The sequence below is a fragment of the Scyliorhinus canicula genome, chromosome 4 (assembly GCF_902713615.1).
Source record: "Scyliorhinus canicula chromosome 4, sScyCan1.1, whole genome shotgun sequence".
Taxonomy (NCBI): Eukaryota; Metazoa; Chordata; class Chondrichthyes; order Carcharhiniformes; family Scyliorhinidae; genus Scyliorhinus; species Scyliorhinus canicula.
The window spans coordinates 115,804,009-115,829,679 of NC_052149.1; the positions used below are offsets into that span (position 1 = coordinate 115,804,009).

Genomic DNA, 25,671 nt, shown 5'->3' on the forward strand with positions numbered 1-25,671 from the left:
GCCCATCCGGGCCAGAGAATCAGCGGCCCGGCCGCATAGAGCGGCCCGCGATCGGCACCGCGAAGAATTGCATGCCGGCGTTGGGGCGACGTGGTGCGGTTGCAGGGATTCTCCAGCCTGGCGCGGGGCTGGGAAAATCCCACCCCACATCTTTAAACTCTCCAATCTCACCTTTCTGGATGAAAGCGTTGACGGGCAGCAGTCTCCTCCATCGTACTGACAGTATGCTCTGTTGTTAATTGTATCGCACCAGCCATCAGCCTGGAAAGGCTGCAACAGGAATAAGACAAAATATGCAGCTTAGTCTTTGAAGAGTTGGTTCCAATATTCAGTCAATAATCACAATATGGGAAAGACGTGGACACATTGAAGAGAGTGCAGAAGAGGTTTACTAGAATGGGTCTAGGGATGAGAAACTTCAGTTATGAGGATAGAATGGAGAGGTTGGAATTGTTCTCCTTGGAGAGAAGAAGGCTAAGAGGAGATTTGGTAGGGATGTTCAAAATCATGAGGGGCTGGACAGAGTAGATCGGAACAATTACTGCTTGTAAAAGGATCGAGAATGAGCGGGTACAGATATAAGTGACTTGCAAAAGAAGCAAATGTGATGTGATCTAAGAAAGAGCTTTTTCACTCGTGGTTTGGGTCTGGAATGCATTGCCTGGAAGTGTGGTGGAGGCAAGTTCAATCAAGGAATTCAAAAGGGAATTTTGTGCATGGTTATGGGGAAAGGAAAAGGAATGATATAAGTCATGATGCTCATTTGGAGAGCCAGTGCAGACATGATGGGCCAAATGGTCTCCTTCTACGCCGTAATAATTCTTTTTTTAATTTTTCCAATTAATGGGCAATTTAGCGTGGCCAATCCTCCTACCTTGCCCATCTTTGGGTTGTGGGAGTGAGACCCACACTGACAAGGGGAGAAATGGCGTAACAATACTGTGATATTTCCCTTGAATAATTGCATTCAATTGGAACCCTACAACCATGAATTGAATGTAAAGTTCAGCAAATTTAAAGGAATTCAATACATTTATTTTGAATGCAAATGTTGTTTGTCCAATTCTCAGTGAAAAAAACACATTAAATCCACATTTAAAAAAATATATAATGTTGAAATTATACCCTATTTTGGTATTGATTTTTTTGTGCCATAGCACTTCGATACTTAATGCCAAACACCCAGGTTATGTCTTTGTGGCTGAGGTCGGAGCATTGAGAAGGAAGCAGTTATCTCTATATTTTGTGTTTTCATTCACTGAGTAAAGGGGGAATCTTGAGGCAGTCTTTCCTTGATATATTTTTATTCATATAACCCAGAGAGCACAGGGACACACACCATTTCTATCCCCTCACACAGGCAAAAACAGGTTCTTGTGTACACTTAAGAATAATGCCTGAACTTTTCCTCAATTAGTCACAACTAAAGTATGTACTTCATTGTAACAGGATTCAACATTAACATTGATCTAGTTGGACATGATGGAGAGTTCAAGCACGCAAAGGCATCAGGACAAAGGGTAGCTGAAAATGTAGACTCCTTGAATAGCTTGGAGAGAAAACATCATCAAAGAATTGAAAACGATCCCCCTGCCTTAGACTTGACAAACATTTCTTCATAATGTCAATGGGTACTACCAAAATAACCAAAACTAGTCTAAGTGGTGTTTTTATGCCTCAAGAACCCTTTCACTCACTCTAAGAGATCTGTAAATCTTGACCTCAGAGTTGGTTAGATGTATATTCATTCGATCCTACATCTTAGGTCATTTGGGCATCGTATTCATGCTGACATGATTGCGTTATTATGCGGATATTCTATAAAAGCTAAGAAAATCACCTTCACTGAAAGAAACAATTTCCTTCTCTTAATATTGTTTTCCCTTCTATCTGGCCACATCTAAAATCAAATACACACTTAGATATCGTTAGGTAGGCGGTGATGGTGGTGTAGTGGCATTGCCACTGGACTAGCAATGCTCTGGGGACATGGATTCAAATCCCACCATGGCAGTTGGTGAAATTGGAAATCAATAAAATCTGGAGTGCAAAGCCTAATGATGACCATGTGACCATTGTTGATGTTTATGGGCGGCACGGTGGTACAGTGACCCGGGTTCAATTCCAGCCTTGGAGCGACTGTGTGGAGTTTCCTCCGGGTGCCTCAGTTTCCTTCCGCAGTCCAAAGATGTGCAAGTTAGGTGGATTGGCCGTGCTAAATTGTCCCTTAATATTCAGGGATGTGCAGGTTATATGCGGTTACGGGGATAGGGTGGGGGAATGGGGTACCCTTTCAGAGAGTCGGTGCAGGCTCGATGGGCCAAATGTCCTCCTTCTGCACTGCAGGGAATCTATTATTCTATGATCACAAAATATCAGTACTCCCAGTCCAAGTTAAATAGCCTGTTCACATCCACATCATCCAAATCTTTCAACAGTAAAAAAAAATCTGGATCAAGTTCTACTTCGATCTTTTCTGTAATGAAAACAGGCTCTTCCTGTCCCTTTTTATAAGAGCCAATCCCTAAGTATTGGAATCATATTTGTTGTTTGTCTATGAACCCTTGCCAATGCATCAATGTCCTTTTGAAGTAATAAATATCCATTAATTTACCAAATGTGCCACCCTAGTGATGCCTGGACCACAATCAGCTGGCATTGCAAAGCTTCCAGGAACACGAGTGGAATTGCTGATAAAGATTCACATTGACTGGATGGTTAAGGAATGATCAGTAATCATACCCAATAATTATCATTCCTATTGAGAACATTTCTCTGTTGTGTTATAATTCTTTCTCCATAGTTGAACTTGAAACCTACTTTTTTACCTTCAATTTACTATTGCCAGGCCAAGTTTCCATTGAATTAACTGATTTCTCATTAAAACTAGTTGTCACTTACCTTGAAAGCTTCAATGTGGAACTTCATAACGCATCTTTTAAAATTTAACTACATAATGTCCAATGGATTACCCAAATCTTTCAATCAAATTTTGCTTTATTCCTTCACAGGATGTGGGTGCCACTGGCAAGGCCATCCTAACTGTCCTTAAGATGGTGGTGAGGCACCTTCTTGAACTGCTGAAGTCTGCCTGGTGCAGGTAGAATCAGAGAATTATAGAATCTCTACAGTGCAGAAGGAGGCCACTGGTCAGCCTAAGCCTGAGTGTTGTTCAGGTCTTGTTGTATACAGATACAGGCTGCTTCAGTGCCTGAAAAGTCGCAAATGGTGCTGAATTGTACAATCAGCAGTGAATATCCCGCTTCTGACCTGAAAATGGAAGGACTTTCATTGATGAAAGAGCTAAAGGTGGGTCGAGGACACTACCTTGAGGAACTCCTGCAGTGATGTCCTACAACTGGGGACAATTGGCTCCAACAATCTGCCTCACTGAGTGCTAAGTATGATTCCAATCAGTGGAGAGTTTTCTCCGAACTCATGTTGCCTTCAATATTGCTCCAGCTCACATGCTGCCGTGTTGTCAGAACCACCCTAGTTCTTGCATTCGGCACTTTTGTCCATATTTGCTCAATCGGTTCTGAATCTCTTATTGAACATGGTAGTAGTGTCACACAAATTATGGAAGGTGTCCCAAATTATTGGGCGGCATGGGAGCATAGCGGTTAGCACTGTTGATTCACAACTCCTGGGACCCAGGTTCGATTTCCGATTTGGGCCGCTGTCTGTGTGGAGTCTGTACATTCTCCCTGTGTCTGCGTGGATTTCCTCCGGGTACTCCAGTTTCTTCCCGCAAGTCCCGAAAGAGATGGACCAGGATTCTCCGAGCGGCGGGTTGGAGAATCGCCGGTGTCGCGCGAAATTCCTGCCACACCGTTCCGACGCCGGGACGAGATTCTCCGGCAGCCGGAGAATTGGCGGCAGTCGTTTCTGTGCGGTCGACGTGGTGCCAGTCGGGGGCCGTTGAAAGAGTCCCGCCAAGTTCCACCGAGTCCCGCCGGCGTGGTTCCAACCTGGTACCACTCGGCGGGAGCTCGGACCCGCGGCCGCTGTGGCTGTCCTGGTAGGGGCAGGGGGGATCTAACTCGGGGGAGGCTTCCACAACGGCCAGGCCCGTGATCAGGGGCAACCGATCGGCAGGCGCACGCGATCTGAAGGGGGCCGACCTCCTTCCGCATTGGCCCTCTGTAGGGCTCTGCCATGTTGCACAGCGCTGGCGTGGATACGGCCACCACCCGCATGCGCCGGCATGGAAATGGGCACCATGCGCATGTGCAGGCGCGGAAACGGCCACCGCGCGCATGCGTGGAACTGCACCGCAGTGCGGGGTTGCGTATCGGCGCCGGAGCTGCATGGAGCACTCCGGCGCTGTGCTGGCCCCCTGAGTGCCACTCAATCAATGAGCCAAGAGGCTTGTTGACACCGGCATGAACCACTCCGGTGTTTACGCCGGCGTCAACACTTAGCCGGGATTTTGGAGAATCCCGGCCAGTTAGGTAATTTGGACATTCAGAATTCTCCTGTGTGTACCCGAACAGGCACGGTATGTGGCGACTAGGGGCTTTTCACAGTAACTTCATTGCAGTGTTAATGTAAGCCTACTTGTGACAATAAAGATTATTATAAGTGTGAAGACGGGAGTTTGACTCCAGAAGGACTGCGTGGTGGCTATTCCTTATTTTAAAAAGTAGTTTTATTCCACAAATTTTCAACATTTTTACAATTTGCAACAAACCAACAGACCCCCCAACCCATTAGGCCTACCTTGCACCCGCCTGCAGCTCCGACCGGTCTATAATTTTTCTAGGGGATTGGGCTCCACCTCCTTATGTAGGAGCCCCAAAATGGTTTCCAACTTCGGGCAGGCCAAAACATATGCACATGGTCGCAGGGTCCCTCTCACATCACTCACAGATATCCTCCATCCCTTCAAACTGCCGGCTACCCTAGACTTTGTGAGGTGCGACCTGTACACTATCTTCAGCTGTAGCAGCCCCAGCCTTGCACACAAAGTCGAGGTGTCTACCCTCTGCAGCACCTCACACCACAACCTCTCCTCCAGCACCGCCCCCAACTTTACCTCCTACATCACCATGATCCCCTCCCATCCCATCCTCCTCCAAAATCCTCCCATTAATCGGCGAGATGACCCCCCCTCCCCAAACTCCTTGCTCCATCCCACCCCCTCCCCCCCCAACTCTGCCTTCGCTGACAGCACCGTCTCCAACAACAGGAAGGCAGGCGTTATCGGGAGGGTTGGGAAGACGTTCCTTGCAAAGTTCTATTCCTGCATAAACCTAAAACATTCACCCCAAGCCAGCTCAAACATCTCACTCAGCAACTCCGAACTCACAAATCGGCCACCCAGAAACAAATCCTTAATTTCCTTGATCCCGGACTTCCGGTGGTGGCCATGGAGTGAAACGTCGCACATTTGGCAGCTCCCGCTCATGGTGGTCTTTTTGTGGCTTTTACGTCGGATTATTGCAGGAATTTTGTAAAGTAAAGGTGTGGAAGGAGAGGACCCCCAGATTATGGAGCTGCGGCCCAGAAAAAAATTGGAAAAGGAGGAACCAGAAGTTGTTGGCGGGTGAGGACCAGATATCGAGTGTGCAAATGGTGGATACGCAGGGTCCGGCCATATCGGCTCAATGGTCGACGGACCAGCTTGTGAGCTCAACAATGTAAGGAGAGTGCGGAGGACCTGGTCTGGGCGGTGGACTCGATTAGGGCGGTGGTTGACTGTGTGGAGGCGAGACTGACGACCCAAGGACAGGCGATCCAGAGGTTGGAAGAGCAGGCGGGGAGCATGAGGTGCAGTCCACCTCGATGGCAGCAGAGATAGGGATGCTGCAAAACCAGCAGAAGCGACTGCCTGAGGAAGTGGAGGACCTGGAGAACCGTTCTCGGAGGCATAACATCCGGATCGTGGGTCTGCCGGAGTGAAAAGAAGGATCGGATGCTGGTGCGTATGTGGGGAAGATGTTGGAGAAGCTGCTGGGAGAAGGTGTGTTCGACAAGCCACTGGAGGTGGACTGGGCCCACAGGGCGCTGATACGTAAGCCCCAGGGGGGTGAGCCCCCCAAGGGCGATGGTGGTATGATTGCATCAGTTCCTGGATAAGGAATGCATTATGATGTAGGTCAGGCAGACGAGGCAACGTACGTGCGAAGATGCTGAGATCCGGGTGTACCAGGACCTGGGAGCAGAACGCGCAAAGAGGAGGGCGAGTTTTAACAAGGTCAAGTCGGCCCTGTCTGAAAAGGGAACAAAGTTTGGACTGCTGTACCCGGCCCGCCTGTGGATGACCTATGAGGGTTGGGAACCGTACTTTGGCTCGGAGGAGCTTGTGGTGGACTTTATGAAAGATAATAAACTGATGAGAGAAGGAAGACTTTGAACCTTGACTGTGGAGAACTGAGTCATGTTTTGTAAAACTTTTAACTTTTGACTTGCGATGTTTGGACTGACTTTGGAGGTTCTGGATATATTTTTTTCAATTTTTCTTTCGGTTCTGTTTGGGATTAGGTTAACAGATAGTACTTTGTTAAGGGCGGAGGGGTGGGCCTTTGTGCTTGGACCTTGGAAGGGACTGTTTGTTTTTGCTTCTTGCCATTGTTTTGATTGTTTGCACTAAGAGTGGGGGGGGGGGGGGGGGACCAGCGTGGGGGTAAGATGCAAGGCGCCGGGGTGGGGGCTGCCAGGCTAGCTGGGAGGGCTAGTTCATGGAAGCAAAGTGGGGGGTGATCTGAAGACCAATGTGCGTGTGTGGGGGGGGGAGGGGGGGAAGGAGAGGGGGAGCTGGGGGGGGGGGGGGTGATAAGACTGCTGACGGGGAGCGAACTTTTACATTGGTGGAGGAAGAGAGTTGATGGTGGTAGCTGCCTGGCCGCGGCCAGGTGAGGTGCGGGACATGGGCCAAGGACTGGCCTTGGAGAGGCTATGACTGACTGGCAGGGGAGGGGGGTGCGTGCCGCCCCCCCTGACTAGGCTGGTCATGTGGAACGTTCGCGGGCTAAATGGCCAGTCAAAAGGACCCGTGTGATCGCACACCTGAGGCAACTGAAGGCGGATGTGGCCATGTTGCAGGAGACACACTTGAAGGTGGGAGATCAGGTTAGGTTGAGGAAGGGATGGGTCGGACAGGTGTTCCATTCGGGAATGGACTTTAAAACGAGGGGGGTGGCAATCCTAGTCAATAAAAGGGTAGCGTTCGAGGTGGGGAAGAAAGAGTCGGACCCGGCGGGGGGGGGGGGGTATAGGTTCATCATGGTTTGTGGGAAGCTGGAGGGAATGGCCATGGTGTTGGTTAATACATATGCCCCAAAATCGGATGATGTCGTGTTTGTTAGGAGGGTGCTAGGGATGATCCCGGAACTGGATTCACATCGACTGATTATGGGGGGAGACCTTAACATGGTTCTGGATCCGAGACTGGACAGGTTGACCTGCAAGTGAGCAAAGGAAAGGCCCAGCGGCCACAATGGAAGTTAGATGTAAGGCTGCTAGCGGAGGACGAGGTGTGTGAGTGGGTGACAAAGGCCATTTGGGGATACATAAGGATCAACGATACGGGTGGGATCTCAGCAGGGGTGGTTTGGGAGGCACTGAAGGCGGTTATCAGGGGGGAACTCATTTCAATTCGGGCCCATGAGGAGAAGGCTGAACGGGCGGAGTTGGACAGGCTGGTAAGCGGATTTTACAGGTGGACAGGAGGTAGGAGGAGTCTCCGGATGAGGAGCTTCTGAAGGAGCGTCAGAGACATTGAATTTGGGATCCTGTCCACAGGTAAGGTGGAGGGGCAGCTGAGGAGGATAAAGGGGGCGGTGTAGGAATGCGGGGAAAAAAACAGCAGGATGTTGGCGCATCAGCTGGGGAAGAAGGAGACGTCAAGAGAAATTGGGAAAGTAAAGGATACAGGGGGCAAGGTGATTGCGGATCCGGTGGGGGTGAATGATGTGTTTCGGGAATTTTATAGTAGACTATACAAATCGGAACCCCCAGCCGGGGAGGAGGATATGAAGCGATCCTTGGGGGGGGGGGGGGGGGGGGGGGGGGCTGGAGTTCCCAAGGATAGATGAAGAGATGGTGGAAGGCTTGGGAGGCCCAATCGGGCTTGGGGAGATTATAGACGGATTGGGGGTGGTTCAATCGAGTAAGGCTCCGGGACCTGATTGATACCCGGTCGAGTTCTACAAAATGTTTTTTGGGTTGCTGGGGCCGCTCCTGGTAAACACTTTTAATGAGTCCAAGGAGCTGGGAGTGCTCCCCCCAATGTTATTGCAGGCACCGATTTCCCTTATTCTGAAGCGGGATAAGGATCCAGAGAACTGTGGATCGTATAGGCCGATCTCCCTTTAAAATGTGGGTGTGAAATTGCTGGCAAAGATCTTGGCCATGCAAATAGAGGATTATGTCCCGGAGGTGACAGGGGAGGACCAGACAGGGTTTGTGAAGGGACGTCACCCGACGTCCAACATTAGACGGCTCTCAAATGTGGTAATGATGCCAGCGGAGGGGCGCAAGGTAGAGGTGGTGGTAGCAGAAAAGGCCTTTGATTGGGTAGAGTGAAAGTACCTGTGGGATATCCTGGGAAGGGTTTGGTTCGGACAGGGATTAATTGCCTGGGTCCGGTTGTTATTTCAGGCACCGGTGGCGAATGTGAGGACCAACCGGTCAGAATATTTTAATTTGTGCAGGGGGACAAGACAGTGCTGTTTATTCTCCCCACTACTGTTTGCCCTGGCCATAGAGCCCTTGGCAATGATGGTTAGGTCATCGAACATCTGGCTGGGGATAGTGAGGGGGGGGGGTGGAGCATAGAGTTTGACACTCCCTGGACAACTTGCTCCTTTACATAACAGTCCCATTGGCGGGGGTGGCTGGGATTATGGAGATATTGGAGGAATTTGGTCGGTTCTCAGGCTACAAATTAAACATGGGTAAGAGTGAGGTGTTCGCAATCCAGGCACAGGGGCAGGACAGGAGACTGAGGGAGTTACCGTTTAAAGTGGTGGGAAGGAATTTTAGGTACTTGGGGATTCAGGTGACAAGGGACTGGGGTCAGCTCCATAAGTTAAAGCTGGGCAGGGCGGTTGAGCAAATGAAAGGGGATTTTTGCAGGTGGGACATTCTCCCGCTGTCACAGGCGGGGAGGGTACAGACTGTGAAGATGACAGTCCTCCTGAGATTGCTATTTGGGTTTCCATGTCTTCCAATTTATAACCCTAAGACATTTTGCAGGAAGATTAACGCAGTGATCTCGGGTTTCGTATGGGCTGGTAAGGACCCGAGAGTGAGTTTTGGAACAGGGACGTGGGATGAGGTGCTTAGCCTTTCCGAATTTTATTAATTATTACTGGGCGGTGAATATATCGATGTTTAGAAAGTGGGTAATGGGGGAGGGGTCGGTGTGGGAGCGAGTGGAGGCGGCATCCTGTTAGGGTACGAGTTTGGAGGCTTTGTTAATGGCACCTCTGCCATGCTCGCTGGCTCGTTACTCCAGAAGCCCAGTGGTAGTGGCAGCCCTGAGAGTGTGGGGGCAATGAAGGCAGCACATAAGGTTGGAGGGGGCGTCGGTGTGGTCACTGATCTGTGACAACCACTGTTTTCTTCCAGGAGGACTGGAGGAGCTTTAGGAGGTGGCAGCGGGCAGGGATTGAGAGATTTGGTGATCTCTTCATTGAAAAGGGTTTTGCGAGCCTTTCCGAGAAGTTTGAGTTGACGGGTGGGAACGGATTTCGGTACCTACAGGTACGGGACTTTGTCCGGAGACAGGTTCCAAGCTTCCCTCGTCTCCCTCTAAGGGGACTGCAGGATATGGTGATGTCAAAAACAGGGATTAGGGAGGGGAGGGTCTCGGAAATATATAAGGAATTGATGGAGTGGGAAGGGGTCCCAATCGAGGAAGTGAAGAGGAAGTGGGAGGAAGAGTTGGGAGGGGAATTGAAAGTCTGACTATGGGAAAAGGCCTTTAAGAGAGTCAATTCATCCTCGTCATGTGCCAGGCTTGGCCTGATCCAGTTCAAGGTGGTCCATAGGGCTCAAATGACTATGGTCTGGAGGTTTTTTGCGGAGGTGGAGGACAGATGTGGGAGGTGCGGGGGAAGTCCGGCGAATCACATCCAAATGTTTTGGGTATGTCCGAAGCGGAGGGGATTCTGGCAGGGATTTGCGGACGTCATGTCAGAGGTCCTGGAAGGGAGGGTTACTCCGAGTCTAGAGTTGGCAATATTTGGGGTGTCGGAGGATCCGGGAGCCCAGGAGGGGAGAGAGGCCGACGTTTTGACCTTTGCCTCTCTGGTGGCCCGGAGACGGATTTTGCTGGGATGGAGGGACACAGAGCCTCCAAACTCAGGAGTGTGGGTCAGTGACATGGCAGGGTTTCTCAGGCTGGAGAAGATTAAGTGCGCCTTAAGAGGTTCAATTCAGGGGTTCGCTCAGAGGTGGCAGCCGTTCATTGACTTCTTTGAGGAAAACTGACCGTCAGCAGAAAGGGGGGGGGGGGGGGGGGGAGGCATGGAATTGTAGAGTAAGGATAGAGAATCTAATATACGGGCAGTCAGGAGGTACGGCTTGGGTGAAGTTGGGTATGTTACTGTTATGTTGTTGCATGTGTCGGACCACTCTGTTGTTTAGAATGTTTAAATGTTAAAATTATAAATACTTCAATAAAATGTTTTCTAAAAAAAACATTTCTTGATCCCCCTCTCTTCCCATCACCAGAACCTTGCATGCATCCTTCCCAGCTCAAACCCATGATTCCCCCCATTCGGCAACACCCCCGACTCAACTCCCAACCGAAACTGCGTCCAGATCTTCACCACTGGACACATCAAATACTTTCCTAGAGCCATCGGGAACAGCGCCGTTACCATCGCCCGCAACTCCATCCCCCTGCAAGAGCCAGCCTTCATCCTCCCCCACAATGCCTCCATCTCCCTATTATATCCCTCAATCTTCTCTGCATTCGCCACAAAGTAGTAATACATCAAATTTGGGAGGCCTAGCACCTTCGTAATCCGAGCCACCTTCCCTACCCAAGCAAACAAGATCAGCCTGTCCACGTCCCTAAAAAAGTCGGCGGGCGAGATTCTCCGCTCCCCACGCCGGGTGGGAGAATCGTGGGAGAGACGCTCTGGCACCTCCCCGCTCGGAGAATCGCCGCTCGCCGTTTTTCCCAGCCTGACGACCGCGACGGGTTCACGCCGGCGGCAACCACACCTGGTCGCTGCCGGCGTGAACATCGTGCGACAGGTAAGTGTGGGGCCTGTGGGGGGCGGAGAGAAGAACGAGCACCACGGGCTTGCTCGTGAGATGACTGGCCCGCGATCGGTGCCCACCGATCGTCGGGCCGGCGTCTCTAAGAGACGCACTCTTTCCCCTCCGCTGCCCTGCAAGATCAAGCCGCCACATCTTGCGGGGCAGCGGAGGGGAAGACGGCAACCGCACATGCGCGGGTTGGAGCCGGCCAACCTGCGCATGCGCGGCTGACGTCACTTAGGCGCCGCCGGCCGTGTCATTCTTGCCGCTCCGCTTTGACGCAAGCGTCAAGGCCTGGCGGCAGGGTTTCTTGCAACGCCGCTTCTAGCCCCCCGGGGGGGGAGGGGGGGGGGGATAGGGGGGAGGGGGGAATAGGGGGCGAGGAGCGGCCTCCGACGCCTGAGTGAAACACTCCGGGTTTCACTCCGGCGTCGGCCGTTGCGGAGAATCGTGCCCCACATCTTGGCAAAAAGACTGGCAGGCATTGAAACAGAAACAAGAATCATGGCAAAATATTCATCTTTACTGCCTGTAGCTGGCCTGCCAACGCCAGAGAAAGATTGTCCCACCTCAATAAGTCAGCCTTCACCCTCCAACCAAGCGAGTGAAATTCAACTTCCGGAGATCTGCCCAATCCCGGCCCACCTGCACCCCAAATATCTAAAGTGAGACGCTGCCAGACAAAATGGCAGTCCCCCAACCCCCACTCTCGCTCCTGGAGAGGAGACTGTAAAATACTCACTTTTCCCTAAATTAAATTTTTACCGTGGAAACGTCCCAAATATCTGAAGCAACCACATTATGCTCCCCACCGAAGAACTCCAAATACACAACAAGTCATCTGCACACAAGGACACCCAATGCTCCACCACTCTCCTCCCTCTATATCCCCTTCCACAACACGAAGCTCCTCAGCACAATGGCCAAGGGCTCTATAGCCAATGCAAACAGAAGGGGTGACATGGGGCATCCCTGTCTCATACCCCTGTGAAATGCAAATTAATATTATTCAGGCGCACGTTCTCCATCGGCTCCTTGTACAACAGCTGAATCCACACCACAAACTTCAGCCCAATTCCAAATTTCTCCAGCATGGTCATCAAATTAACTACACTCCACCTGTTCAAACGCATTCTCCCCATCTCATACCACCACCAACTCCATCTCCCTTCCCTCTGCCAGAGAAAGCACTACATTCAACAGCCTCCTCACATTCGAAGACAACTATCTTCCCTTTACAAATTCATCGGGTCCTCCCCTATCACCTTTGGAAGGCATCCCTCCAACCTTAACACAAGCACCTTTGCCAATATCTTGACGTCCACATTCAGCAGAGATATAGGTGTGTACATCCCACACTCCACCGGATCCTTGTCCTTCTTATGCAACAACGAGATGGAAGCCTGCCCAATCATTTGCAGAAAGACACCGCTATCCATCCCGTCCTCAAACATTCCCACCATCAACAACACCAGTCTATCCTCAAATCTTTTACAAAATTCGACTGGAAACACATCTGGCCCTGCCAGCTTCCCTGCCTGCATCCTATGATTGCCTCCTTCACCCCCACTGGCTCCTGCAGCCTTACCCTCTCCACTTCAATCATCCTCGCGCACTCCAACTCTCTCATCTCCCGCTCATCCTCTGGTGGTTCCGACAAGTCCCTATAAAACTCCTCAAACTCCCGTATTAATTTTTTCCGGAGCCACCACCAACTCCCCCGTCTTTTCCCGCATTCAGGGATGGAATAGGGAGACGGAGGCATGGTGGGTGAGGATGAAGGCTGGTTCTTGCAGGGGGTCGGGGTTGCAGGCAATGGTAACGGCGCCATTCCAGATGGCTCCAGGGAAGTATTTGATGTGTCCAGTGGTGAAGATCTGGAGGCAGTTTAGGTTGGGAGCTGGGTCGGGTGTGTTGCCGATTGGGGTGATTTCTCAGCCAGATGCACAGAACTATCTCCCTTCCTGCGGCCTCCTTACAAAGCTGACCTGCCAACATATGCTCTGCCTTCTCCCCATACTTGTAAGCAGCCCCACCCCCCACCTCGCCCTTCTCACTGACACACCGCTTTCCCCTCGGATAATAGGTCAAAACGCATCTGCAACTCCTTCCTCTTTGCCAGGAGCCCCGGAACCGGATCCACCGCATACCTCCCATCCACTTCCAAAATCTCTTCTATCAATCGTTGCCGTTCCTCCCTCTTCTCCCTATCCACCTTTGCCTTAAACGAGATCACCTCCCCACTCACCACCACCTTCAGGGCCTCCCAGACCACTGATAGCGAAACCTCCTCCGTTCAATTAAACCCCACTTACTCCTCAATCACCTTCCCTAATATGTCACAGAAGCTCCGATCAGCCAACAACCCCACATCCATCCTCCACCCTGGCCTCTGGGCTGCCCCCTTCTCCAATACCACGTCCATTCAATGCAGAGCATAATCCAAAATCACAATTGCAGAGTATTCCGGCCTCTAAACTCCAGCCAACAGCGCCTTTCCCACCACAAAAATGTCAATCTTTGAGAACACCTTGTGCGTCGGGGGGAAAAACAGATTCTCTCGGTTCCTCAGGTGGAAAGGTCTCCACGGGTCCACCCCCTCCAAATCCCAATGCCTTTACCCCCCCCAATCAGGGTCAGCGAGTCTGGCTGGGGCCTGTCCATCTTCGGTTCCAGTACTGTGTTCCAATTCCCGCCCACTATCAACTCATGGGTATCCAGATCTGGAATGGCACCCAATGTTCTCTTAACGAACCCTGTATTGTCCTAATTGGGGCCATATATGCTTACCAGCGCCACCAGTCTCCCCTCCAATACAACCATCACTATCATGTAACTGTCCCCCTGATCAGCCACCACCTTCTTCATCTGAAACTTCACACGCTTGCCAACCAGGATCACCAACCCCAAGCCCAACTATCAAACCCCGAACGAAACACCTGGCTCACACACCTCTTCCTAAGCCTCATCTGGTCGTTCATCCTCAGATGGGTCTCTTGCAACATCACCACATCGGCTTTTAAACTCTTCAAATGTGCAAAAACTGTCACTTTCTTCACCTGTCCGTCTACCACCCCCTACCCCATGTTCCACGTCACCGTTCTGACTGGAGGTCTCCCAACCCCATACCCGCTGCTCCTCCTATCAGCCATCACCATTACTCCATGCCCCGCCCACCTGGCTAGACCCTCCCAATCCTTTTGTTACCATTGCCCCCCCTTCCCCTCCCAGAATCCCCCATCCATTTCCTTTTGCAAACACCTCACCCAATATCAATTCCGTACCCCCGCAATTCACACCTCCCAGACCCATCGAAACCTGCTCGACCAGGCTCCAACGACGGCGGCCCCTCCTCCCACCACTCCCGTTCACTAGCCAACCTTCGCCAGTGTCAACCGCACCCATAAGGAAAAAAAATAAAACACATGTAAATTAAATCCCCTCCCCAATTAAACAGACAGAAACAAAACCCCAATCCAACTAGAAAACCCTCAATAAGTAAACAATTCTGTCCCCACCAACAATATAAATCCCAACTCCAATCTCAGTCCCGGTCCTTCAGCCTTAACGAACGCTTCCGCCACCTCCACCGTCTCAAAATTAAAGTTGTTTGAATTGTGAGTCACTCTCAGCTTCGCTGGGTAGGCCACTCCGTATCTCACTCCACTGCCGTGCAAAGACACTTTCACCCGTCCAAAGGCCGTCCGCCTTCTCACCAACTCCACCGTCAGGTCTTGGCATATTTATATACCAACGTCCTCCCACTTCACCTCTCATCTCTGCTTCACCCAGTTCAAAACCTTCTCCTTCACATGGTATCTGTGAAAGCAGACTATGACCGCCTTGGTGGCTCATTCGCTTTAGTTTTGGCCTGAGCAACCACTGTGTCCTGTCCAACAGTTCGTGGCAGGGTTCTTGCCTCCTCTCCCATCAACTCCGCAAACATCTTTGCAAAGTACTCGGTCGGCCTTGTGCCCTCCACCCCCTCTGGCAGGCCCACTATTCTCAGATTTTGCCTCCTTGACCAGTTCTCCAGATCGTCCACCTTGGCTCTGGGCCCTTTGTTTACATCCGCTACCCTCCGCAGATCCTCACCCATTGAGATAGACTGTGGCTGTGTTTTGTGGCTGCGACAGGGCCTCCTCCATCCCCTTTAATGTCTCTCCTTGTTTCCGCACCTTGACCGACATCTTCATTACTGCCGCCTTCACCGGGGCAATTGCCCCCTCCTCCACCCACTCTTTAAGCAAGGCTGTCATCTCCCTCCAAAACACCTCCGAATACTTGGCAAACAGTCTCTCAAACTCCACTCACATCACCTCGGTCAGAGTTTCCACTGTGTGGGGAGCGGCCCCAACCGACGGCCCAGCCCCCGCCAATTGGCAGTAGGTGGTAACCAGCAGCAATTTCCTGGTCCATATGTGACCTGATACCATCGGACTTCATGGAGTCTGGATTCGATGTTGAGGACTCCCAGGGCAATTCCCTCTCGACTGTAGATCATTGCGCCGTGACCTCCAATGCTTCTGTCCTGCCAGTGGACATCACATTCCAGGGATGGTGATGGTGGCGACTGGGACATCGGCTGCCTGATATGGTTGAGTATGACTGTCTGGCTGGTGCCTGACTAGTGTGTGAGACAACTCTCTCACTTTTGGCCCGAGTCCCCAGATGTTAGTAAGGAGGACTTTGCAAGTTTGACTGAGCTGGGAGTTCCGTGGATGTTTTCCATGCCGAGGTCAATGCCTGGCGATCCATTTGCTAACAATATAACTATTTGAGTAGAATCTAATTATAAAAATGTGAATAAATTCATGGGAGTATGATCTACTATCACCACCATCACTGTTCCTTGATAGGAGGAATAAATTTACTCAAGATCGTGAGTCTCTGCCATGAACTTCACATGACTGAACTGATCAATTCTCGACCCACAGATCCTTGAGCACGTGGGACAGGATGTCCCATGGGGCATTGGGATTAATAGCAACCAGACTCACTCATCAATTTGAAGATTCTGTGCTGTGTACTAAGGTTTCCACATGCCCTGCAGATGTCCAATTCACTGTGACTCTTCATAACTAGGACTTTTTGATCAACGCAAATCTAATAGATTTCTCAGCCAGATGTACAGGTTCCATTAATAAAGATCAAAGATGTAAAAAGAATAATAATTTTAACACATGTACAACTATTTGCAGTCCCTCTCTTATAGTTTTACCCATATTATCCCTGAAATCATTGTCACTTGGAAGAGGCATTCAACGAAGATAACCGAGAACTTCAGTAAAGGAAGGAGGACAATGGTGAAGGAGAAGCAGAATGAAGAATGTGGATGCAGGGAACACTGCACTGAAGGATCATAGCCATGGGGAAGAATACTTGCATTCAAGCACCAATACAATGACAAACAGGAGAAGAATGCAAGTTGCTAGTTTTAACATTTGTGAAGGTTTGCATCTCTGCTCAATAAGGTTTTTTTCTGCTTAGTTCTAATGCTATTTGCCAAAAGCATTTATTATATAGGAGGGTCAGCGGAAGTTCAGGTAAAAAATAAAAATACAACAAATCCACTTTACATGAGTGGAAAGGGAATCAAAGCCCTGTGAGGACTTAGAACTCCCTGTCTTTGTTCAATGTCATGTCATGTAAGTTGTCATGGTTAAGATTTTCCTTTTAGATCATCACTTCAGTTTACTGCCTTTTATGTTCATATGTTCAATGCCCTGCCCCATCCACACAATATACATAAGTCATGCCTGTGACCCAGAAATTTCACAAAATGTCATCCATGTACTTCAAAAGTTTTCCCAACTACAAGTCTTCTGATGCAAACCAATGATAGAGCAGAGTTTGCTTTATTATTAATGTAAATCCAAAATGTGCTGTGATGAAATGTTGCTTAAAATAAACTTTTCATCTAAAAAGTTAAGGGAGATTTACTGAACTTAAGGAAGTTTTACCCTTGTGGATACTCATAAGAGGGATTTAAATGACCAGAATCTGCACAAACGGAGCCCACTTAAAAGGCTGAAATGTCCCCAGTGTCCTGATCATTAAGTGCCCCATTTACAAGATCTTTATCAATAGAATCATTTTGAAGAGAACTGTAAACATGAGCATTCTGCTTTGGGAAAGGTGTACCAATTGGAAATATTTTTTTATATTTCAAAAGACTCAGCTAAATTGTCTGAACTATGTGTCTGAAAGTAGGCACGAGTCAACTGTCAACCTTTAACCATCTAATCACTCTGGCAAGATACCATGCAAAAGGGTCAGCCATTGTAACTGTCTAGGATGATTCATATATCTGTTACCTTTTCTTCCTATAAGTTAGAAATAATCACTTAAAGGCTCAAAAGGCTGGGAGCTTTGGATATATTTCGTGCAGTGGCTGGTAAACTGACACCGTGTTGCTTGACAAATGACCGAAGTACAGTAAAATATAGCATAATTCAAAATCTTGAGAGTTCTTTGCAGAGTAGATAGGGAGAAATTGATTCCCACTCGAGAAAGGATTGCGAACGAGAGGGAACTGATTTGAATTAATTCATAAAAGAAGAAGCAAAAGTGATTAGAGGAGAAACCTTTTCACACAGCAAATGGTTAGGAGTCAGGAATGCACTGCCTGAGTGTGCGATGGAGGCAGGTTCAATAGAAAAATTTATTTCATATATTTTCATTCATGGGATCAGAGTGTCGCTGGCTAGGCCAGTATTCATTGACCATCTGTAATTGTTCTTGAGAAAGTAATGATGAGCTGCCTTCTTGAAATACTGCAGTCTATGTGGTGTTGGTGCATCCACAGTGCTGTTAGGGAGTTAGACTGCTATCTGAAGAGGAAGAATGTGCAGGGTTACAGGTAGAAGGTGAGGAAATGGAAGTAGGCGAGTTGCTTTAGCGGAGAGCCAGGGCAAACATGATGGGCCAAATGGTCTCCTTCTGTGCTGTAACAATTCTGCGCTTCTGTGACACTCCAGATGTACATTCTCACAACAATCAGTTCTATTTCTTGACAAATATTATAACATCCAAGTGGTGATAAGCATAAGCAATTATGTAAATATTAACAGATACGACTTCCAACCAGCAGATCGCAGTAAAGAACAACCTCGTGACACTGTTACCTCAGGGAGTCTGGAGATGGTTGTCGTAGTGGATAGTCGCATTTGTAATAACTCTTAGATAATTTTACAATAGTGATTTAATAGTCAGTGGCATTAGTAGTTTGCATATTATTATCTGACCCATTTATTGTGAATCAATAAACATTCAATTAATCATGAACTAGACGTTCTCTAGTGCACTAATTCCTTCCGGCCAAGCATCAAAACGTAACATAGTACCAGGTTTGGCGCTCTGGAGATCGAAAAGACCAAAGACCAAGGTAATAAAGAAGAGAAGAAAAAAAATTCTAGTAACCACGAAGAGCATTGGCAGAATATAGCTCAACTCAGTATTAGTCATCGAAGTCAATGATGGAAGGTTTGAAGACACCACACCAGCTTTGAGTTACTGGTAATGTAAATGCAAATTGGAGTGCTTTTAAACAACAATTCACATTGAACCTGGCAGCTCTAAGTCTTCAGGCACAGCCTGATGAATGAGAATAGCATTGTGTTAACTGCAGCAGGTCCACAGGCGATAGAAATATTTAATAACTTCATGTTTGAATGAAAACAAAGCTGATAAGAATAATTTTGAGAAAGTCATAAAACAATTCAATCGACACTCTACACCTAAAGAGAACAAAACGTTTGAATGGTACATTTTCGCATGTGCACAGAACAGGCAGGTGAATCGTTCACCAGCTTCCTAACAGATTTGAAGTTAAAGGCTCAAACATGTAACTTTGCAAGCATCCATGATCCGAGATCAGATTGTGTTTGGTATAAGCAATGACAACGTTCGTGAAAGATTGTTGAGGGAGAATGAACTCCAGCTTGGTGATGCCATTAAGATTTGACATTCCAGCGAGCTAGCTGCGCAGCAGATTAGTACATTAAACCTAAAACATTTTGGTGTGAAAATCGTAGATGTAGCGATGCTATCGATGTTGTGACACACCCAAAAGTAAAATGTGGTCTCAACAGCGGTGGCCATTTTAAATGATTACCGATGCCACCATTTTGTGTAAACGATGCAACAACAGGCATTTGCAAAGGCAATGTCCAGCTTTCGGAATAGTGTGTGCTAAATGCAAACAGAAGAAACAATTTGCAAAACAGTGCTTTACGAATAATAAAATAGAAGTGCACAAGTCAATAAATGTTCTTGATGAGATTAATCTGGATGACATTTTTTATCGCTGTTGTATCTAGCAAACGCAGGTTTTATAAAGTGACGCAAACTGAAAATTCTTCAAATCAAATCTGCAGCAATAATAATGAAATTGCGATTGCTCATTAAGATTTTTCTCTGATGGCTTCTCTAATGGGTATTTTATTATTTTTTTAAATTTAGAGAACAATTCTTTTTTTTCCAATGAAGGGGCAATTTAGCATGGCCAATTCAACTACCCTGCAGACACGGAGAGAATGCGCAAACTTCACATGGACAGTGATCTGGGGCCGGGATCGAACCCGGGTCCTCAGCGCCATGAGGCAGCAGTGCTAACCACTATGCCACCGTGCTGCCCATCTCGAATGATTAATCAAAGCATTAGTGAATGCTAAACTTGACATGGGAGCGAGAGCTAATCTTATAAGTCTGACGGACATTCAAGAAACAAATCGGTACTTTTGAAAGATTATAATGGCAAACGAATCAACATTCTCGGCGTGTGTGAACTAAATGTTAAAATAAAGGATAGGATTCATAAAGTAAAATTTTCGATTGTGGACGCAGATTGTGAATCACTACTGGGTGTGGAAGCCTGTGAAGCACTTGAATTGCTAAAAAACATGCTGTGCTGACTGCTTTAACCACGCAAAGTACATCAGTGGATTCAATCATAAGTGTTTCCAGAAATATTCCAAGTATTCGGAGTTTTGCCACTTACTAATAGTATGCAGCTAAAGAATAAGGTGCAACCTGTAATACATGAATATAAAAACGAGCAGAAATCCAGTTTATAACAACAGGACAAACACCACAGCCAAGCAAATATTATGATGGAAGAAAACTTTACCGGCAACAATATAGCCGAATGTAACCAATTCCATGAACCCTGCAGTAAATCAGATGTCAGGTCCACAAATTTACCCACTGACCAGTGTAATCATTGTGTTACACTATTTGCAGCCTGTAAAATTAACAGTAGTGTTGGGACCGACACCAAAACCCAGACAGGCGGTTTGGTTGAAATAAGGGATCTGGGATCTATGTGCCATGAGGAATACATTACGAAGGAAATCAGTAGCAATGCCTCAAGGAATCTGGTCAGTACTGATGCTTGGCAGAAAGAACCGCATGATCTGGAAACTGTCATTTCTGACAGTGAAGCAATTGAAGATTTGCAGGCAACTGTGTCCAGTGACAGAATTCTGGGAAACCTGAACCTGCAAGGTAATTAGGCACAAATCAATGACTATTTAAGTGTGACAAGTAACCAGTCACTAAACTTCGTCAATAACGCTGGCCATAGTGTGGTTCCTCAAAGTACAGAGGAAGCTAATAGCAGTGCAAATGATTTTGACGCTACTGTGAAAATTCGACAAGCAGCAGTTATTAAAATGGATTTACACACTGAAATACCAGAGGCAGGTGGCTCGTCCAAAATTACAGGAAATGAATTAAATCCTATCATTATGAGTACTTCAGTCAATCCAGTCGCAACCATTACTGTAGATCACAGGAATACAACATCAACTTCTGAGGTAGAGTCTGCAAGCAACAAAGCAGCGACAAGCCAAAGTGGCTGGAAAGTTTGTGGACCAGGTATTTTAGATCTGGCAAAGGAAAGGATTGCTGAACAAAGCCCCAGCACCATACTTGATTAATGGGTTATCACTTTCACAATTGTTAATGAATCGACAACTCAGAACCACCTTAACATATATTTCACAGGAGCCAACCAATCGGAAAATCGTGAAGTAGCTCAAATTTCAAAAAAGGAGGCAGAAGAAATATTATGATAGACCTACAAGACCTACAAGATGTCTACAACCGTTAGCAAAGAATGACACAGTCAGGATAGAAGATCCCGATGGATGTGGATGCTTTAAGAGTGCAAAGGTAATGCAACCATCAGGTCCGCAATCATACATCATCGTCACCGATTAAGGGCAAGTTCTACGAAGAAACAGGAGAGCCTTGCTGAAGGTTCAGCAACCCGTTGTTTCAGAACCACGGGATGATGTAGAAAGCAAACAGGACAACTAAACAAATGCTACCTCAGCACACAGAAATAGAACAAGCTGAAGATGTGCAAAGCACAAAAACACAGCAAGAACCATCTTCAGAAACATGTGAATGCCAGTCAAACTCACAAGTTCAACCAGTGCTTAGAAGGTCGACAAGACACAGAAGATATCCAGACAGATTGAATTTGTGATGGTCATTGAACATGTAAATAATTGAACTATTATGCATGTCATATGTATTGTGAATTGAATTTAAATAATGCATGTAAATATTGTTCATTTCTAAAGGAAAGGGGATGTGATAACATGCATAAGCAGTTATGTAAATATTGACCTCCAACCAACAGGTGGCAGTAAGAACAACCACGTGACACTGTTACCTCGGGGAGTCTGGAGATAGTTGTCGTAGTGGATAATCGCATTTGTAATCGGTCTTAGTTAGTGGTTTTACTAGTTTTCATATTGTTAGCTGACCCAGATTATTGTTAATCAATAAACATTCAACTAATCATTAACTAGACATTCTCTGGTGCACTAATTCCATCTGGCCAAGCACCGGAATGTAACAATCCCTCTTTCTTTTAAAAATGTATAATGCCTCTGTATCAATGCAACGGTTCCTATCATTAATATTTTTCTCTGAACCTCAGAAGATTAAAAAACTGACTTTTCTGAATAAACTGAACATATTACTACCTTGTTTTCTTTTCTAAAAACATTGTTCACGGTATTGTGTAGGTGGTGGGCTGTAGTAGATTTGGCATTCATTGCTCTCAGTGATGAGTTTGCTCTCAGCACTGGTGATGTGGTGCATATTCTGATTTTGTAAGAGTTGTGCTTGATGTTGCTAATGCTGTGCCACTTAGTGGTGATGCTGATTCCGGCTTGTTAATAATGTACCCTCACCTTGATGAACACAGTGATGAAATTATGGGCGCGATTCTCACCAAAATCTCTGCCCAAAGGTGTGCAGGGTAGGTGGATTGACCCTAAATTCCCCTAAATTGGAAAAAAATAATTGGGTAATCTAAATTTTTTTTAAAAATGTTTTTCTCATAGTTCTCCTTTTTGCTGCTGACTGACTATTGTTGTGTGGCGCCTGACTGAGTTGCAGCAGTAAAATGTGGCACCCCAGAAATTCTCATAACAATCAGTTCCTATTTCTTTTTGAATAATATAAAAATATAACAATTCCTTTCTGCAACCAGTAACATGTGTGCCCAATTATTCTCTAAATGGCAATGAACCTTAAAAGAGATATTTTAATGTTTGGGACAGTAGTTTCATGACTTGAGAAAATCCTGTAACCAAAGTCATATGAAAATACAGGTCATGAACGGATAGTTAGAGTTTGTGAAATATTAACCCACTCTCTCAGGAATCCACAGGCCCAGCTTCAAAGTAAGGGGCCAGTAGTGAGGCTCCAAGATCACACTTGAGTGGTGGCTGTAACACAGCAAAATTAGTTCTAGATCACTCTGCATCCACATTGAGCACATTAACACTGCAGCCATCTGGTTAGCATCAAGCAATGGCTTACTGTCATATGAGCTGGTGCAGTAAAGTTGTCATGGGGCCCTTCAAGGGTTGCTGTTTTCCGAGCACGATGAACAAAAGAGAAAGAAAAGACTTGCATTTATGAAGTACCTGTTGGGGTCGATCAGAAATTTCACAAAGCAATTTACTTTGAAGTGTAGTATGTGATATTATGCGTGAAAATGTCATCCAATTAATGCTGAGGGAGCATCTCACAAAAAGCAATGATCTGCAAGTCAGTTAAATCTTTTGAGTGGCAATTATTGAGGGAGGAATGTTGGCCGGGAGAGCAAGAGAATTCTCTGCCTTCCTTCCAAATGGACAGGCAATAATCAAATAAATAAGCAGAAAGAGACAGTAGCTTAAACCCAGAATCCACTGAATGACACTACCATATTTGGGAATGCTTTTAAAGCACAACTGTCACAGAATAAATTAAAAAATATACTTGCTGACTGCTGGGTAATCTTTCCATCACTTCAAGCCAATAATTTCCAAATCCTAAATTAAAATGCCAAATTTGTTACTATTAGCAACATGAAATATGTGTAAGCTAATGGGAACATTACTTTATTGTTATACATAGCTTGCAAGAATCCATGGTGCATTGCCATATACCGAACTGGAGAACTCCTTAATCTTGATTCCGGCTTGTTAATAACGTACCCTCACCTTGACGAACACAGTGATGAAATTATGGGCGCGATTCTCACCCAAATTTCTAAGTTAATTTTTGGCGGGTTTTTCAGGGAGTTTCCCACCGACTCTGCAGCGAGTTCCCCATTGCTAATCAATGACACTGAGTCACCTTTTTGGGCCCTGGGGTGTTGAATCTCGTGAGGCATTGCAAGCAGGGTGGATCCCGGGAGCGGGGTCTCCCGACTTTCACCGGCTACGCTGCACCGCTGCTTTTCCAGTGCATCGTGCCTGGAAGATCCACACACATAGTGTTTATTGGAAGAGGAAAACCATGAAGGAACTGGACAAAATGGTTTTAAGAAGGAGCAACTGGCGATAGCACGCTATAGAGAGTACATGAGCTACAGCTCTTTATTGTTGAAAATCAGCCAGAGGCCTTCCACACCATCATGTTGAGTTCCTGCCCTTCACATGAATGTTATATTCGTTTTGAAATTGGATTTCACCCCAAATCTTTACCTCAGGAATGTTGCCCTTGCCTCATTCTGCTGGAAAAGTTGATTCCATTCTCTTCACTTCAGCACAGCTAGCTCGGAGGCCGTCACAGAGCATAGGCACCAGTCAGTGAGCGTCTGGGGGAACCTTCCACAAAGATGCGCTGATGCCCACTGTCAGGAAACTTATACACATCAGGAGTCTGAGAAGAAAATGTGCCAACCTTCCCGTTCAGATTCAGATGGCAGCTGCAATAAATTAGGGCTCCTTAAAATTGGAATGCCCATTGAGAGGCATGTAGCCAAAAGATGCATCTGTTAACCATGGGGTATGTAGAATTTCTCTGAAAGGGAGGCTGATTAGGGAACACGTAAGTGAAGATAGATATTCATCACACCACATGGTTGGACACATGCTGCATTTTCAGGAGACAAGGTTGATCGCACATCAGTACTATCATATTAGCTTCAACTAATTTTCAAATATGAAAGCTGAGTGTTATAAACACATGCTTCAGACAAGTTTGCTAAATACATGAGGATTTTCCATATGGACGATAAGCTGGAGTGTGAAAAATGTGTGCACGTTATACACAAGCAAAAGGAGTAAAAGAATATGCATTTTACCTGAGCAGGTTAAATTGGAGGTTGAAGAAGACACAAGAGTAGAATTTTCATTGCGGTTCTCCCAAGCTTCTGGCTTAGCTTTGGCAGAAAATAAGTTGAAAATCCAAGGGAAACATTTCTTAACGACTGAGGTTTCTGTCAATCCTCCTCCCAAAGTTGTGCTGCATAATTGGGAGAATTCCCTCAAAAGGTTCCTGGCAATCCAGACCTAATCCTAATGCAAACTTGTTTCATCTTCATCTTCAACATTAGATATCCATTTCACTGCATTGCTTATGTTGCTTGATTTTAAAGGTAACAGAATAATTCCAAATTTTATAGCACAGAAATGAGTTTAAATACATAAGACGAGACTAAACATCTTTCAAGTTTTGACAGGAGCGAATGAATGTATTTTTGCACAAGTGTGAGAAATACACAGATGTGTTCTGCTAAAGTGGAATCAACAGAAGCCAAATAAACAAACAAACGAGTTCCACAAGAATGTGAGAGGCATGAGGGGAAAAGCTGCGTTTAAGAGGAAAGAAAATATCCTGCTCCTAATGGGATTAGGAATAAATACATATGCATTTCATTAGCAGAAGTTGACATGTGGAAAAGGATTTCCCCTTCACTGTTGTTAAATGTGGAGTCACACATAGGGATCAGTGTCTTGGCGATACAATAAATAATTCAAATAGGGTGGTATGTTGCGCAGTGGTTAGCACTGGGACTACGGCGCTGCGGACCCGAGTTCGAATCCCGGCTGTGGGTCACTGTCCATGTGGGGTTTGCACATTCCCCCACGTCTGCGTGGGTTTCACCTCCACGACCCAAAGATGTGCAGGTTAGGTGGATTGGCCACGCTAAAT

The 25,671-nt window shown here is 46.9% G+C and overlaps 1 protein-coding gene across 1 annotated transcript in view; it reads right to left on the reverse strand.

The window, feature by feature from the left end:
* LOC119964909 (pappalysin-2-like) overlaps window positions 1-25,671 on the reverse strand; it is a 569,527-nt gene that overhangs the window by 47,981 nt on the left and 495,875 nt on the right. The window contains exon 21 of the mRNA XM_038795012.1: window positions 172-270. Coding sequence (XP_038650940.1) covers window positions 172-270 — 99 coding nt within the window. The remainder of the gene's footprint in view (window positions 1-171; window positions 271-25,671) is intronic.